The 13566-nt window shown below is 45.8% G+C and overlaps 1 protein-coding gene across 1 annotated transcript; it reads right to left on the bottom strand.

The window, feature by feature from the left end:
* Nucleotides 1-197: 197 nt before the first annotated feature.
* Nucleotides 198-3499, bottom strand: lmod3 (leiomodin 3 (fetal)). The gene is made up of 4 exons (XM_076277509.1): nt 3252-3499; nt 2376-2650; nt 633-2171; nt 198-275 (listed from the first exon to the last, which is right to left on the bottom strand). Exons 1-4 carry the CDS (start codon nt 3430-3432, stop codon nt 228-230), a joined length of 2043 nt encoding a protein of 680 aa, XP_076133624.1. The 5' UTR covers nt 3433-3499; the 3' UTR covers nt 198-227.
* Nucleotides 3500-13566: the final 10067 nt, after the last annotated feature.

Here is a 13566-nt window from a genome sequence, read left to right as displayed (position 1 = left end):
TAGCAAGTAAAACACACAATTGTTTGACAAATGTCTTCACAACATAAAAAACTCCAATATGAGCATCCATATTCTACATGTGTGGGCATATGCTCCATAATAAGGTGACTTTGATGATCGTCTCGGACGGACACAGTTATGGTGGACTGTCCAGCTACAGCTATGAGAACATCCTTTAGAATAAAGACTGGTCTCTCATCCTTTAGAAAAGACTGGTTTCTCATCCTTTAGAAAAGACTGGTTTCGCTCGACTCCAGCTCTTTTGGGAGGGGGACCTGCAAACAGAATACAGTAATTAGCACCTCATGATAAACTCTAATTCTAAACAAAGATGTGTAGTCCATTTCTCTGATATATATCGTATCACTGGAGCAAACGTGGTATCAGACATCCTGTCTTACACTTATAATAACACATTATGAGAGTGAAATCCTGTCTTACACTTATAACACCACCTCATGAGACCACCTCAGCTGTATCATTAAATGATTAAATGGATCAGCAGCAGTTTGGTTTAAAATGTGCTTCCTCGGTGGACAGTTTGAACGTGGCCATCTGTTGGGCTTGTGTAAGAGTGGTGTGTGTGACGTGTGTGTGTGGTGCTTGTGCTCGAGGCTCCTGGCTGAACTGACCGCTTTGAGGTAGGCCACGTTGCTCTGGCGGATCTCGCTGAGGAGCTCGTCGCGCGGCGTCATCTCCACTCTGGGCGGTACCCGTCGCCGTGGCACTGGTTTCAGAGTCTTAAGCATGTCCTTCAGGTTGGCGCGCTCGTCCGCCATCAGCGCGCTCTCCCTGGTGCCCCACACGTCCGTCGGCCGCGCCGTCCTCCGCAGCTGGACGCTGGCCCTGGGCCGCCTCTCCTCCGCAGCGTCCAGGAAGGGGTCGCGTTTCTTGGGCGTCTTCTTCAGCTGCACGTCCTTGATGAGGCTGCCCGGGTCAGAGCCGGCGGGCTTGGGAGCGGCGCTGTGCAGGTTCTGGGTCTTGCGGAGCTGGGGCAGATCTGGGCCAGGCTCGGGGGAGGCTCCGCTGGGCTCGGGGGCCTCCTGATGCGTCTGCTGCTGCTGCAGCAGCTGGTGGTGGTGCTGCAGCTGAGCGAGTAGCTCGTCGGGGGGCAGGTAGCCGCTGAGCATGTCCAGCAGGCCGGGCGGCAGGTTGAGGCTGGCCTCGTACATGTCCAGCAGCTCGTGCTGCTGCTTGACGTCCTTCAGCTTCTGCTCCTCGTGCCGTAGCTGCCGCTGGCGGTCCAGGTTGCGGGTCAGCAGGTTGGTGACCACCATGCGCGGGCCGGGCAGCTCGAAGTGGTAGCCCATCTTGAGCAGTGTGTGGTTGGCCTTCAGCAGGCGCGACACCTCCATCTCGGCGTGGTGACCCAGCATGTGTCTCTGGTTGTGGAAGCGCAGCTCGGTCAGCGTCTCGTTGAACTGCAGGCAGCGGACGATGGCGATGATGCCCTTGCCCGTGATGAAGTTGGACTCGATGTTGAGCGTGGCGACGCTCTTGTTCTCGCGCAGCATGTTGGCCAGGCAGAAGGCCGTGGTCTCGTCCGCACCTGTGTTGGCCAGGCTGAACGTCCTCACGTGCTTGTTCTTCTTCAGCGCGCTCACGTAGTCCAGCAGCATGTCCTTGGGAATGTTCTCGATGTTGTTCAGGTTGACCTCGGTGACCGCGGGGTTGTTGTTGCGGATCTTGTGCAGTGTGCTGTCCAGGTTGGTTTCGTTCCCTGATGGCCTGGCTGTCAACTTCAAGGCGTTCCCGCCAAGGGCCAGCTTTGGAATTTTCAGCTTGGAGATGACCCTCTCCTCCTTCTCTGGGACCCAGTCCTCAAACCTGCCCTGCGGCTCCGCCCCCTCCCCAGCCTCCAGGGGTGGACTGTCCTTCGCTCCTGTGATGGCCGCTTCCTTCTTGTCCTGTGTTTCGGCACACTCGGCTTGTTTGTTCTCCTCCTGCGTCTCCTCCTGCGTCTCCTCCTGTGTCTTTTCCTTGACGTCGACCACTTCCTCTATGATCTCCTCGATGACTTCCTCGATCACCTCCTCCCCCACCTGCCCGTCCTCCGCCTCCACCTCCTCCACCACCTCCTCGTAGACGTACTCCACCTCGTCAACACCGTCTGGCACCTCCTCCTCCTCCTCCACCTGCTCCTTCTGCTCAGCAGCTTCTCTCATCTTTTTCTGAAGAGATAAACACATCTCATTCAAATTCACATCACTTCACTCACAGTTACAACTGTAAATATCATATCAAAAATGTAAATATCATGTTGATTATTTTCCCATAAACGTGTTTCAGTGTAACGCTACCCCATGATTAAAGCATGCAAATGGAATAGTAATGGACAGTAAGGACTGGGTGAGTAAATATCAACACTGCCCCACCTCACTGGGCAGTAGCGTCACGGGGACTCTCTCCTCGTCCAGCATGCGTTTGGACTCCTTCTCCCAGTACATGTAGTCCACTAGTGACCGGCGGTCAAATGTGCCTGTGGGGGCCTTCTCAGTCTGGTCCCTCTGTCTCTGTCCCACTGGCACCCTCTCGTCCGGCGCGATGACGTCCATCTCGCTCTGCAGCTGCTTCAGCTCCTCGGCAGAAAGGCCGGCCAAGATCTCGTCCTCATCATCGTCCCCACACTCGGACTCCTGATCACTGTCCTCTAACGAGCCACAGAGACAGCTTTATTCATGTCCCTGATCACTGTCCTCTAACGAGCCACAGAGACAGCTTTATTCATGTCCCTGATCACTGATCACTGTCCTCTAACGAGCCACAGAGACAGCTTTATTCATGTCCCTGATCACTGATCACTGTCCTCTAACGAGCCACAGAGACAGCTTTATTCATGTTGCTGATCACTGATTACTGTCCTTTAACAAGCCACAGAGACAGCTTTATTCATGTTGCTGATCAATGTTGTCTGATATACACAGTGCTATAGTGTATACACATACAGTAGATGTGTTGTCTGAAATGTTGCTGTTGTTATACACATGTCAATAGTTTACAGAGGAAAGTCCTCTTAATTGTTTTGTACTGTATGTAGTAGCCTCTTTCTAATCAGAAATAGCTTATCTATAGTCTTGTCTTCCTGGCTGTATAGCTATATAAATCCAGTCCCTCAAAAGCATAGTTTGGTTTAGTAAATAAGTTTTCAGATATCAGAAAAGATTCCACATTTCAACAGGCATACAGTAAATGTTTAGATGACAGCAGATGTCCTGTGCTGTTGTGTGGACCAGTGTTGTGTGAGGCCTCACCCTTGACCGTCCGCTGAGCAGCCGAGCTCTTCTGTCTCAGGCCGACAGGGACCCTCTCGTCGGGGGCGATGACGTCCATCTCGCTCTGCAGCTCCTTGAGCTCCTCGGCCGAGAGCCCGGCGAGAAGCTCGTCCTCGTCGATGTCGTCCGTGAAGGAGTCCCGCTCGCTGGGGTCGGCCATGCTGCCGTGGGAAATCAAGAAACCGCTGGAGCGACGGGGGAAGGAGCAGGGAAGAGCTGCCCTGTTGGCTGACCAGAGACTGGTGCAAGTTTTAACCCTGGCCGCCTGTGTGCAGCGCTCATGCCCTGAGCAGGGGCTAAAATTAACCCCATTTGACAGAGGGGAAGGTATTTATGGCGCAAGATGGCAAATTGTACCACGCTCTTTTTTCAGGGGCTTGAGTCAGCTGCACTCCGTGTTGATATGTTTGCAGGGGCCGGCCTGAGAGACGCATCGAGACGGACACAGACAGGTGGAACTCTTTTGCTTTTTTTATGCTTGGAAAGAGCCCCCCCCCCCCCCCCCCCCCCCCACACACACACACACACAACTTTCCCCTGCTCTTCACACAAACCTGCAGGGATCCCTGGAAAAAGTAATGATATCTCTACGACCTGGTATACAGCAAACACCCTGAGGGGGAAAGAGAACAACAGAAAAAGTAAATCAAAAGTCTCTACCAAGCGTGGAGAGAGGAGGGGAGATTTTAGCAGAGCCATCTGTCTTACTGCCCTATGGGGCTGGTGGCTAAAAAAAGGTCATGGGTCAGATTGTGACTTTAACTCTGGAACGACAAAAGACCATGCTAGTTATTCAGCAGTTATTCTGAATACTGCTATATTCAGTGATTCAAAGCTGGCAGTATAACATTCAATCAGAATGTACTTTTTTTCCCCGAGCCAAAAATGTTCTGGCGCATTCTTGAGATGACTACAATGGTTCAGACGTATGAGTTGGGATGGTGCAGCCTCAGGGGGCTGTTCTAATAAGTGTAACCACACACCTCCCCTGGCAGACTCATGTGGCGAGAGACGCATTCAGGGAGAGGCCCAGCTGGGGGTGGGGGGGGGGGGGTGTTCTGTCTCGGCTCGCCTCTGGAGAGGTGTTTACGTCTGTGCAGGTGGGCGATAGTGGCATCAGCTGGGAGAGAGACGCTGCTCGAGCCGCTACGTGACTCACTGGTCTGTCAGCATACCAGGTGTCGGCCTCAGAAGAACCGGAGGTTTCCGCGGGTTTCTTGAGAAGGGCAAGAGAGAGTTGACACCATTAAATCATACAGTAGTTAACCCTTCATGTTTTAACAGGCTCTACCTATGCTTTATCTTTAATGTATTTAGTAGGAAAAACTAGCATGCTATAGGTGACATGGATCCAGACAGAAAGTATTTTCCTTAATATAAAGGCCGACCTAAGATATATGATCACATCATACTTTCTCAGATATGGGTAGCCTAGCCTGTCTTGAAAGCGATATAGCCTATAGCATTATGAAGATCTGCTATAAATCCATTTTTGAAAACCCTAATATGTTATTTAATTGTGTTTTTAAGGTAATAAATAAAAGTGCAATTGTGTTGTTTTGATTGAGTAAATAACAATTACCCAATTACAGTTCCGAAAATAAAATAAAAAATGTGTTAAAATGGAGGATATAGGCTAGCGTTTTGGAGCCAAGCTCTATGGCCTTCACAAGATAAGAGCGTAAAAGCCGGTGGCGCCACTGGGTGGTAGTGGTGTTGAAGATGATGCCAGATAATGTAAATATATGGTTTTACTTCTTGAAATACAGTGTTAAGAATTAGATAAATTAGAGAAAAAAATATTAAATATCTAATACTTACCAGTGATTTACTTCGATGTGCTGTGTATGATACATATAACCTTGTCACAAATTACTTAATAGGGGACTTTTATTTTGGCGAATGATATTTTGTTTACGTGTTCACGAGCTAGACGTTAGCAGAGAATAGGCGTGTTCGACTTGAGGCAGATCTGTGATGCATGCTGGGTTGAACACAATGCATACTGGGATGGACGCAATGCTTGCTGGTTAGAAATCCTGTCCGTCTTCTGTCAGCTGGGGAGGGACTTACCACCGTGACACCATGTCACATGACCTTAAAATATCGCGGGAGTCTTAGCCTGCAGACAGATCTTGCAGTTGCCTTCCACGAGCTGCGAAAATAAACAGAAATCGAAGGGATACCTTCTTATACGTGATTTCTGCAACAATGGTAGTCTAGCCTACTGAAAACGTTTGGATATTCTGTTATTTTCTGCCTAATAGGCTTGTTTGAGATGGACTGAGTCTAACTTGGTCTGGCTTTCTACGTAAACGAGGAGCTACAACAGAGGGCAGCTTATCCCGGACAGACAGGCTACAGTCTGCCTGACGTGACTCGCGGGAGATATCGCAGAATTTTGTTTGCAATAACTACAGCAGAACTTTCATTCTTACTCATTAAAATGAGCATGATGACTGACAAAATAAATTCTTATGATGTAGTTTAAATAAACCACTGTTGTCATACAGTTAACAGGCCTGCATTGTAGCACATAAATTCAATATCAAGTGTTTCCCCTATATGTGTGTCTATCTATTTAGCCAACAGCAGAAAATAACAGAATATCCAAACGTTTTCAGTAGGCTAGACTACCATTGTTGCAGAAATCACTTATAAGAAGGTATCCCTTCGATTTCTGTTTATTTTCGCATATTCCAACATAAGGAAGCAGCATGAGACTCCCGTCAAAATCGTCATGAGGAGATTCCTCCGAAATGGCCCTATCACGTCTTTGAACTGACGTCATGAGTGCGTGTTTCAGCTCGTGCAGCTCGTGGAAGGCAACTGCAAGATCTGTCTGCAGGCTAAGAGTCCCTCCCCAGCTGACAGAAGACGGACAGGATTTCTAACCAGCAAGCATTGCGTCCATCCCAGTATGCATTGTGTTCAACCCAGCATGCATCACATCAAGTCAGATCTGCACAGATCTTCCTCAAGTCGAACACGCCTATTGTCTACGTTAGCAGAGAATGTCTAATAAGGGGAGAACCTTCACTCTCGGAACTCTTCCGGTGTGGTACTGCATCTAGGGGCGCTCACGGGCGAGTCCAGAATGAATGGAGGTCTATGGAGCTGTACCCCTCAAAATCCACTTTTCTCGGGATATAATTTTCTTTCAAGTAATTTGAATATTGTATTGGAAAGGGGAGGCCAAGACAATGCACTTGGTTGAGTATTATATTTTTTTAAAGTCACTTAATTGTTCTAAAAAGCCTTTCAAACGTGCCAATGACGTCATTCATTAGCATGATCATAGCATAGCATAGCATCAATGCTAGCGTGTTATGGGCAACAACGACCCAACCTGTAAGAAAACGAAAGGACATGACTCCCGGATTATTTCACTTTTGATTGAAAATCCATATCCATTTTGCGAAAAATAAAATAAAATCTGAGGGTTTCAGTTGTTAAATAGGTGAAAACAACAAATGTAGCCATGTAGCTCCATAGGACCCCATGTATTTTGGACTCGCCCGCGATCGCCATCTAGGTGAACTCTGGTGAACTGCAGCCAAATTCGGTTTATATGGGATTAATAGAGAGTGGGGAGGCTCTCCTTAGAAGGGCTCTGACGTTAGGCAGATGGCCAGAGAGAGCCGAAGTCACGCCCTTCTACTTCCGGTCCATGGGACCTATCTTTCAAAAAAATATGAACGGGAGTTAATGGAGAGATAACAATTATTTTTTGGTCCAGTTTGAATTGTGCCACGAATTTCACATATGATGTGTGTGAATTTAAAAGATAATTTTTCACGTCAAGAAAGTACTGTTGTTCTATAGACTTCAAAAGTTATGTTGGTTTTGTGCGAATCCGTTCAGTGGACTACATCTCGAACGATGTACGTCACCAACGTAATGAAACGATAAGATTAGCTGTTATGCTAGTTAACGGTTGCATCTTGCTGCCTGCTATGTCACTTAACAGTATCTAATGTACAGTCTATGGACGGATACAACTTACCTGATGTGTTTAATCCTCTGACTCATGGTATTTTCATCGGCAAGGAAAGCCCAATTAAGACCTGTTGCTGGTATGCTTGTACAATCTAGTGTTCCTGTGAATGAGCTAATGTCACTAGCGTGACTGATGGGTTTATTGACCTCTCCAGAATAAGTCCCGGCTCCGTAACTTCCGTATCCATCCAACTTCCGGGCGTGGATTAGGCTTGTTTGACTTCGGCTGAGTCTGACTTGGTCTGGCTTACTACGTAAACGTGATCTTCAGAGCCTAGCCGGGAGGAGCTACAACAGAGGGCAGCTCATCCCGGACAGAAAGGCTACAGTCTGCCTGACGTGACTCGCGGGAGCCATCTATAGCCATATCGCGGAATGTTGTTTGCAATAAACACAGCAGAACTTTCATTCTTACTCATTAAAATGAGCATGATGACTGAAGAAATAAATTCTTATGATGTAGTTTAAATAAACCACTGTTTTCATACAGTTAACAGGCCTGCATTGTAGCACATAAATTCAATATCAAGTGTTTTCCCTATATGTGTGTCTATCTAGCCAACAGCAGAAAATAACAGAATATCCAAACGTTTTCAGTAGGCTAGCCTACCATTGTTGCAGAAATCACGTATAAGAAGGTATCCCTTCAATTTCTGTTTATTTTCGCATATTCCAACATAAGGAAGCAGCATGAGCCTCTAGTCATAATCGTCATGAGGACATTCCTCCCAAATGGCCCTATCACGTCTTTGAACTGACGTCATGAGGGCGTGTTTCAGCTCGTGCAGCTCGTGGAAGGCAACTGCAAGATCTGTCTGCAGGCTAAAGGCCTCGTTATACTCGCCGCACCGGACCGGTAGCGCGAAAACGTGACGTCAAAATGACGTAGATCTCTCTGGCGCGCCAGGGTTTTGGCCGTGTAGCACACGGTAGCGCACCACTCATTTTTTTTCAGACGAGCGCGACCAGGCGGAAACAGGAAGATGGACTAGTTCGAGGGCAAGCCAGTTGCAGTGTTTTGTTACAGTCGTGAATTTTTAATAGTTTGCTGGATAAGTTAACAAAGTTACCAGTGAGAGTTGCAACACATGGAATTAAGAGGAAAGAATAGAAACGATTTATTTTCAAATAAAGGATATCTATTAAGGCCTGAACAAAATCTCTTTCCAGTTCAGGAAATTACACAAACTCAGCCAGCTGCTAGCTAGCTAGCCAGCTAACTAAACTGTTTAAATTATTAAAATTTCCCTCGGGAGGATAAAGTACCTATCTATATATCCATCTATCTATCTATTTATCTACCTGTGCACACACCTTGGAAACTACATGATAATGATGATGGTAGTTGTGAATAGTAGCAACCAAAGTCTGAAGTACCATCACAGAGGCTAGCTACTGGTGTTTCTTACTGCAGCTTCTTCTGCTGTGTAAGTAGTTAACGTTAGTCTTTTCACAACAGCGACACCTCTGTTCAGGAGAATATTGCAACTAGTGTCGTGACCACGACGCGCGAGTATAAATGGTTACGGCGCTTCTGTGATATCACATTGTCGCGCTACAGGTCGGGTGCGTCGAGTATAACCGGGCTTTAAGACTCCCGCGATATTTTAAGGCCATGTGACATGGTGTCACGGTGGTAGGTCCCTCCCCGGCTGACAGAAGTCGGACAGAATTTCTAACCAGTATGCATTGCGTCCATCCCAGTATGCATTGTGTTCAACCCAGCATGCATCGCATCAAGTCAGATCTGCACAGATCAAGGGGGCAGGCGAATTCCCGGAAGTAGAAGAATCGACGTAGGCTGGAGGGACCACTTCTCTGCTAACTCCCATTGAAGTCCATTCATTGTAGGATTTTTTTTAAATACCATAACTTCATATAACATATATCCTGTGCCGATATTGTAGCTTCTGTGTAATCCACATAAACACTACAAAGGCAAAACAGACTACACTACCTCGTCCGTAACGTTGGTTACCCGTAAGAAGAACGGTTAGCTTGTTCGGTTGGAGGGAAGCTAGCTTTGACGTAATCTCTCTTTCGCGCCGTAGGGAGATAACCGTATTGTTTGGATAAGAAGCTCAGTCCACCTTACTGTCTATGACGGTAACTCATAAGCAAAACTTAGCATACACGACCGTATGTTAAGGTAAAGCATTACACAGAGGGAACCTAATAATAATAAAAAAGTAAACCTAATTTTTTTAAAAAGGGCACTAATCATTTCAGAGGTTTTCGATGGTAGGTCGGAAAAGTGGAAAGAAAACTAGCTTCAAGGCTATAACTTTGTTTTGTTTTAGCATGACTGTTTTTGAAGATGATCATGTATGGTAGCTTCAACATTAACTCGACTTGGTGAGGATGATATTAATAATAATAGGCTACATAAATAAATGTTTAACTTTGATGACTTTGAAGGCGAAGGAAGTGTGAGAAGAATTTCTGTGTATCTATCATATGAGTTACAAGATTCAGTTTTATGGCTAACGTCACAAAGTTAAGTGTGAGTCTGCGCAGTACTGGGGGGACCAACTGAAAAATCGTTCTATTTGACTCAGTGCCCTCCCATTGAAAACGACGGAGTCTGTTCGTCCATTTCTTTTACTGTCTATGGCACAGATCTGCCACAAGTCGAACTCCCCTATTGTCTATGGACGTGACTCGCGGGAGATATCGCGGAATGTTGTTTGCAATAAACACAGCAGAACTTTCATTCTTACTCATTAAAATGAGCATGATGACTGACGAAATAAATTCTTATGATGTAGTTTAAACAAACCACTGTTGTCATACAGTTAACAGGCCTGCATTGTAGCACATAAATTCAATATTGTTGTTTCCCCCATGTTTCCCCAATGTTTCCCCTATAGACCTCTCCAGAATATATCCCGCCTCCTAGCTTCCGTATCCATCCAACTTCCGGGCGTGGATTGTCTATGGGAAATAACATGGCGTTTTGAAAGATCGTACCTGTCAAACTCTGTAGGTGACAAAGTAGAAAAAGCTGCTGGGCAGATTGGCCTACACACTTCTGCCATCTAGTTTCCACTGGATTTTTTGATTTTCGGTGCCGTTTAAGTAGTATAGTCTATAGTATACTACTTAAACGGCACCGACAATCAAAAAATCCAGTGGAAACTATATGGCAGAAGTGTGTAGGCCAATCTGCCCACCAGCTTTTTCAACTTCGCTACCTACAGATGTTTTACCGGTATGATATTTCGAAACGCCATGTTATTTCTCATAGACAATCCACGCCCGGAAGTTGGATGGATACGGAAGTTACGGAGGCGGGACTTATTCTGGAGAGGTCAATATGTGTGTCTATCTATTTAGCCAACAGCAGAAAATAACAGAATATCCAAACATTTTCAGTGCCTACCATTGTTGCAGAAATCACGTATAAGAAGGTATCCCTTCGATTTCTGTTTATTTTCGCATATTCCAACATAAGGAAGCAGCATGAGCCTCTAGTCATAATCGTCATGAGGACATTCCTCCCAAATGGCCCTATCACGTCTTTGAACTGACGTCATGAGGGCGTGTTTCAGCTCGTGGAAGGCAACTGCAAGATCTGTCTGCAGGCTAATGGTGCATTCAGAGCACCTCAGAATGACAAGGACCGCCCCCATGGCTACTTTGTTTTTCCGACAGCAAGTGTTCATGTGCTTTGCCAACGGAATGTGTGACAAACACGGATGCCACAACAAAGGTTAAAACATACACTCACTAATCCTAAACAAACAACTGTATTTGCTTAAACTATAGTGTAAGATGCTCGTGAAAGAAAGATATGCAGCTTTCAAGTGATAAAAAGGGCAAATTCCCAAGTTCACATTAAAACTGTTGGACATGAAAGGCCACATGGACTACAAACGAACTACAACGTGACGACAAAAGTGATGACGAGCCCCTAACTGGGCAACTCTGTTAGCAAAATCTAGCCCCAGTTTCCGACCTCTGACTCACACATTAAGTGACGTGAATGACGCGGAATGATGATGTTTTCACTCGGAGAAAGGTTTTTACGAAGCCCATGAACGCTAGGTAAGACTCCCGCGATATTTTAAGGCCATGTGACATGGTGTCACGGTGGTAAGTCCCTCCCCGGCTGACAGAAGTCGGACAGAATTTCTAACCAGTATGCATTGCGTCCATCCCAGTATGCATTGTGTTCAACCCAGCATGCATCACATCAAGTCAGATCTGCACAGATCTGCCGCAAGTCGAACTCCCCTATTGTCTATAGACTTCTCCAGAATATATCCCGCCTCCTAACTTCCGTATCCATCTAACTTCCGGGGGTGGATTGTCTATGGGAAATAACATGGCGTTTTGAAGGATCGTACCTGTCAAACTCAGTAGGTGACAAAGTAGAAAAAGCTGCTGGGCAGATTGACCTACACAATTCTGCCATCTAGTCTCCACTGGATTTTTTGATTTTCGGTGCCGTTTAAGTAGTATAGTCTATAGTACACTACTTAAACGGCACCGACAATCAAAAAATCCAGTGGAAACTATATGGCAGAAGTGTGTAGGCTAATCTGCCCACCAGCTTTTTCAACTTCGCTACCTACAGATGTTTTACCGGTATGATATTTCGAAACGCCATGTTATTTCTCATAGACAATCCACGCCCGGAAGTTGGATGGATACGGAAGTTACGGAGGCGGGACTTATTCTGGAGAGGTCAATGAGAAATAACATGGCGTTTCGAAATATCATACCGGTAAAACATCTGTAGGTAGCGAAGTTGAAAAAGCTGGTGGGCAGATTGGCCTACACACTTCTGCCATATAGTTTCCACTGGATTTTTTGATTGTCGGTGCCGTTTAAGTAGTATACTATAGACTATACTACTTAAACGGCACCGAAAATAAAAAAATCCAGTGGAATCTAGATGGCAGAAGTGTGTAGGCCAATCTGCCCAGCAGCTTTTTCTACTTTGTCACCTACAGAGTTTGACAGGTACGATCTTTCAAAACGCCATGTTATTTCCCATAGACAATCCACGCCCGGAAGTTGGATGGATACGGAAGTTAGGAGGCGGGATATATTCTGGAGAGGTCTATAGTCGTTGGAATTACGATCTTTCGCAATGTTGTAATTCAATAGTTACGAAACAAACTGCAAATGTCTTTACATGAAAAATTTTCTTTAAAATTGACAAACATCATATGGGTAATTCAAGGCACAAGTCAACTGGGACCAGAAAATAATTTCTTTTTCGCCATAGACTGGCGTTCAAAATGTTTTGAAAGATAGGTCCCATGGAGGCAAACGGAAAGGGCGGGACTTCGGCTCTCTAGAGCCTGCAGTGCTGAGGAGACGGAAAATAAGTTTGGATGAAGGTGTTAATTAGTTTAGATATGTAGAAAGGAATTGAATAGTAATACATATTTAGATATTAGATATGTTTAGATAGGTCTCAGTTTTTCTATAATATTTCCTTTACGTGTTTTGGGACGTATTCCTCTGGAGGATAGGATTTAATTTTACCTGGGTAAAAGTTAGCAGCTAGCATTTCTAGCTATGAAATTCCAGATTCGCAGCTAGCTAACGTTTACCCTGCTACATGGACCACAGACCATAGACTGTTCTAATACAGTCAGGGCATGAAATTGGCACCCGCCCACACGCCAAATGCGGGTAACTTTTGTGATTGGCGGGTGAAACTGTCAATGTACCTGCCACGTTGGCGGGTAGCCAATAAGACAACACAACACTGAGCAAGGAGATGCACTGTCCAGATTGCCGTTTGTAGACTCGGAGAAAGCGAGATCAAACCCATTTGCAGGGGTGGGTAGTAGCCTAACGGTGTGTTTCCACACAGCGAAACACCTCGCGATTTTCGGCCAGCGAAATTTCGCCTCGGGGGCGTGACGGCGAAACCGCTAACCTAGACTGCAGTGTCTAGCCAGTGGTGGCAAGCGAGCTAATTAGGCTAATCAGCTAATTCAAACGTTTAAGTACTTAATGAAGATATCCAGGGGTTTTTATGCCTCGACTAAGTTGATGTTTCCTATAAACAACAATTCATGTTCATAGAAACAACAAGGTCACAAAGACATAATATATTTCATACCTGTGTTGCAGCATGTAGCCTAGCTGTCTAGCTAGGTTTACAATGCAATCCAATGTCCTAAAATACTAGCATTTCGCCTGTCAGCTAGCTAAAAAGATCGAGTGCTTAAACTAACATATATAGTGGTCTATTTAGTGGTGTATGTGCTCTGACTAAGTTCGTGTGGCATATAAACCACAATTCGTGTTGATACAAGTGCCAATGTTCGTG

The sequence above is a fragment of the Alosa pseudoharengus genome, unplaced genomic scaffold (genome assembly GCF_046254945.1).
Source record: "Alosa pseudoharengus isolate Yale_2024_CS ecotype anadromous, Long Island Sound unplaced genomic scaffold, YU_APseudo_1.1 YU_APseudo_1.1_scf_9, whole genome shotgun sequence".
NCBI lineage: Eukaryota > Metazoa > Chordata > Actinopteri > Clupeiformes > Clupeidae > Alosa > Alosa pseudoharengus.
The sequence above is the reverse complement of the archived record's forward strand: the minus strand, read 5'-3'. Positions and strand labels throughout refer to the sequence as shown.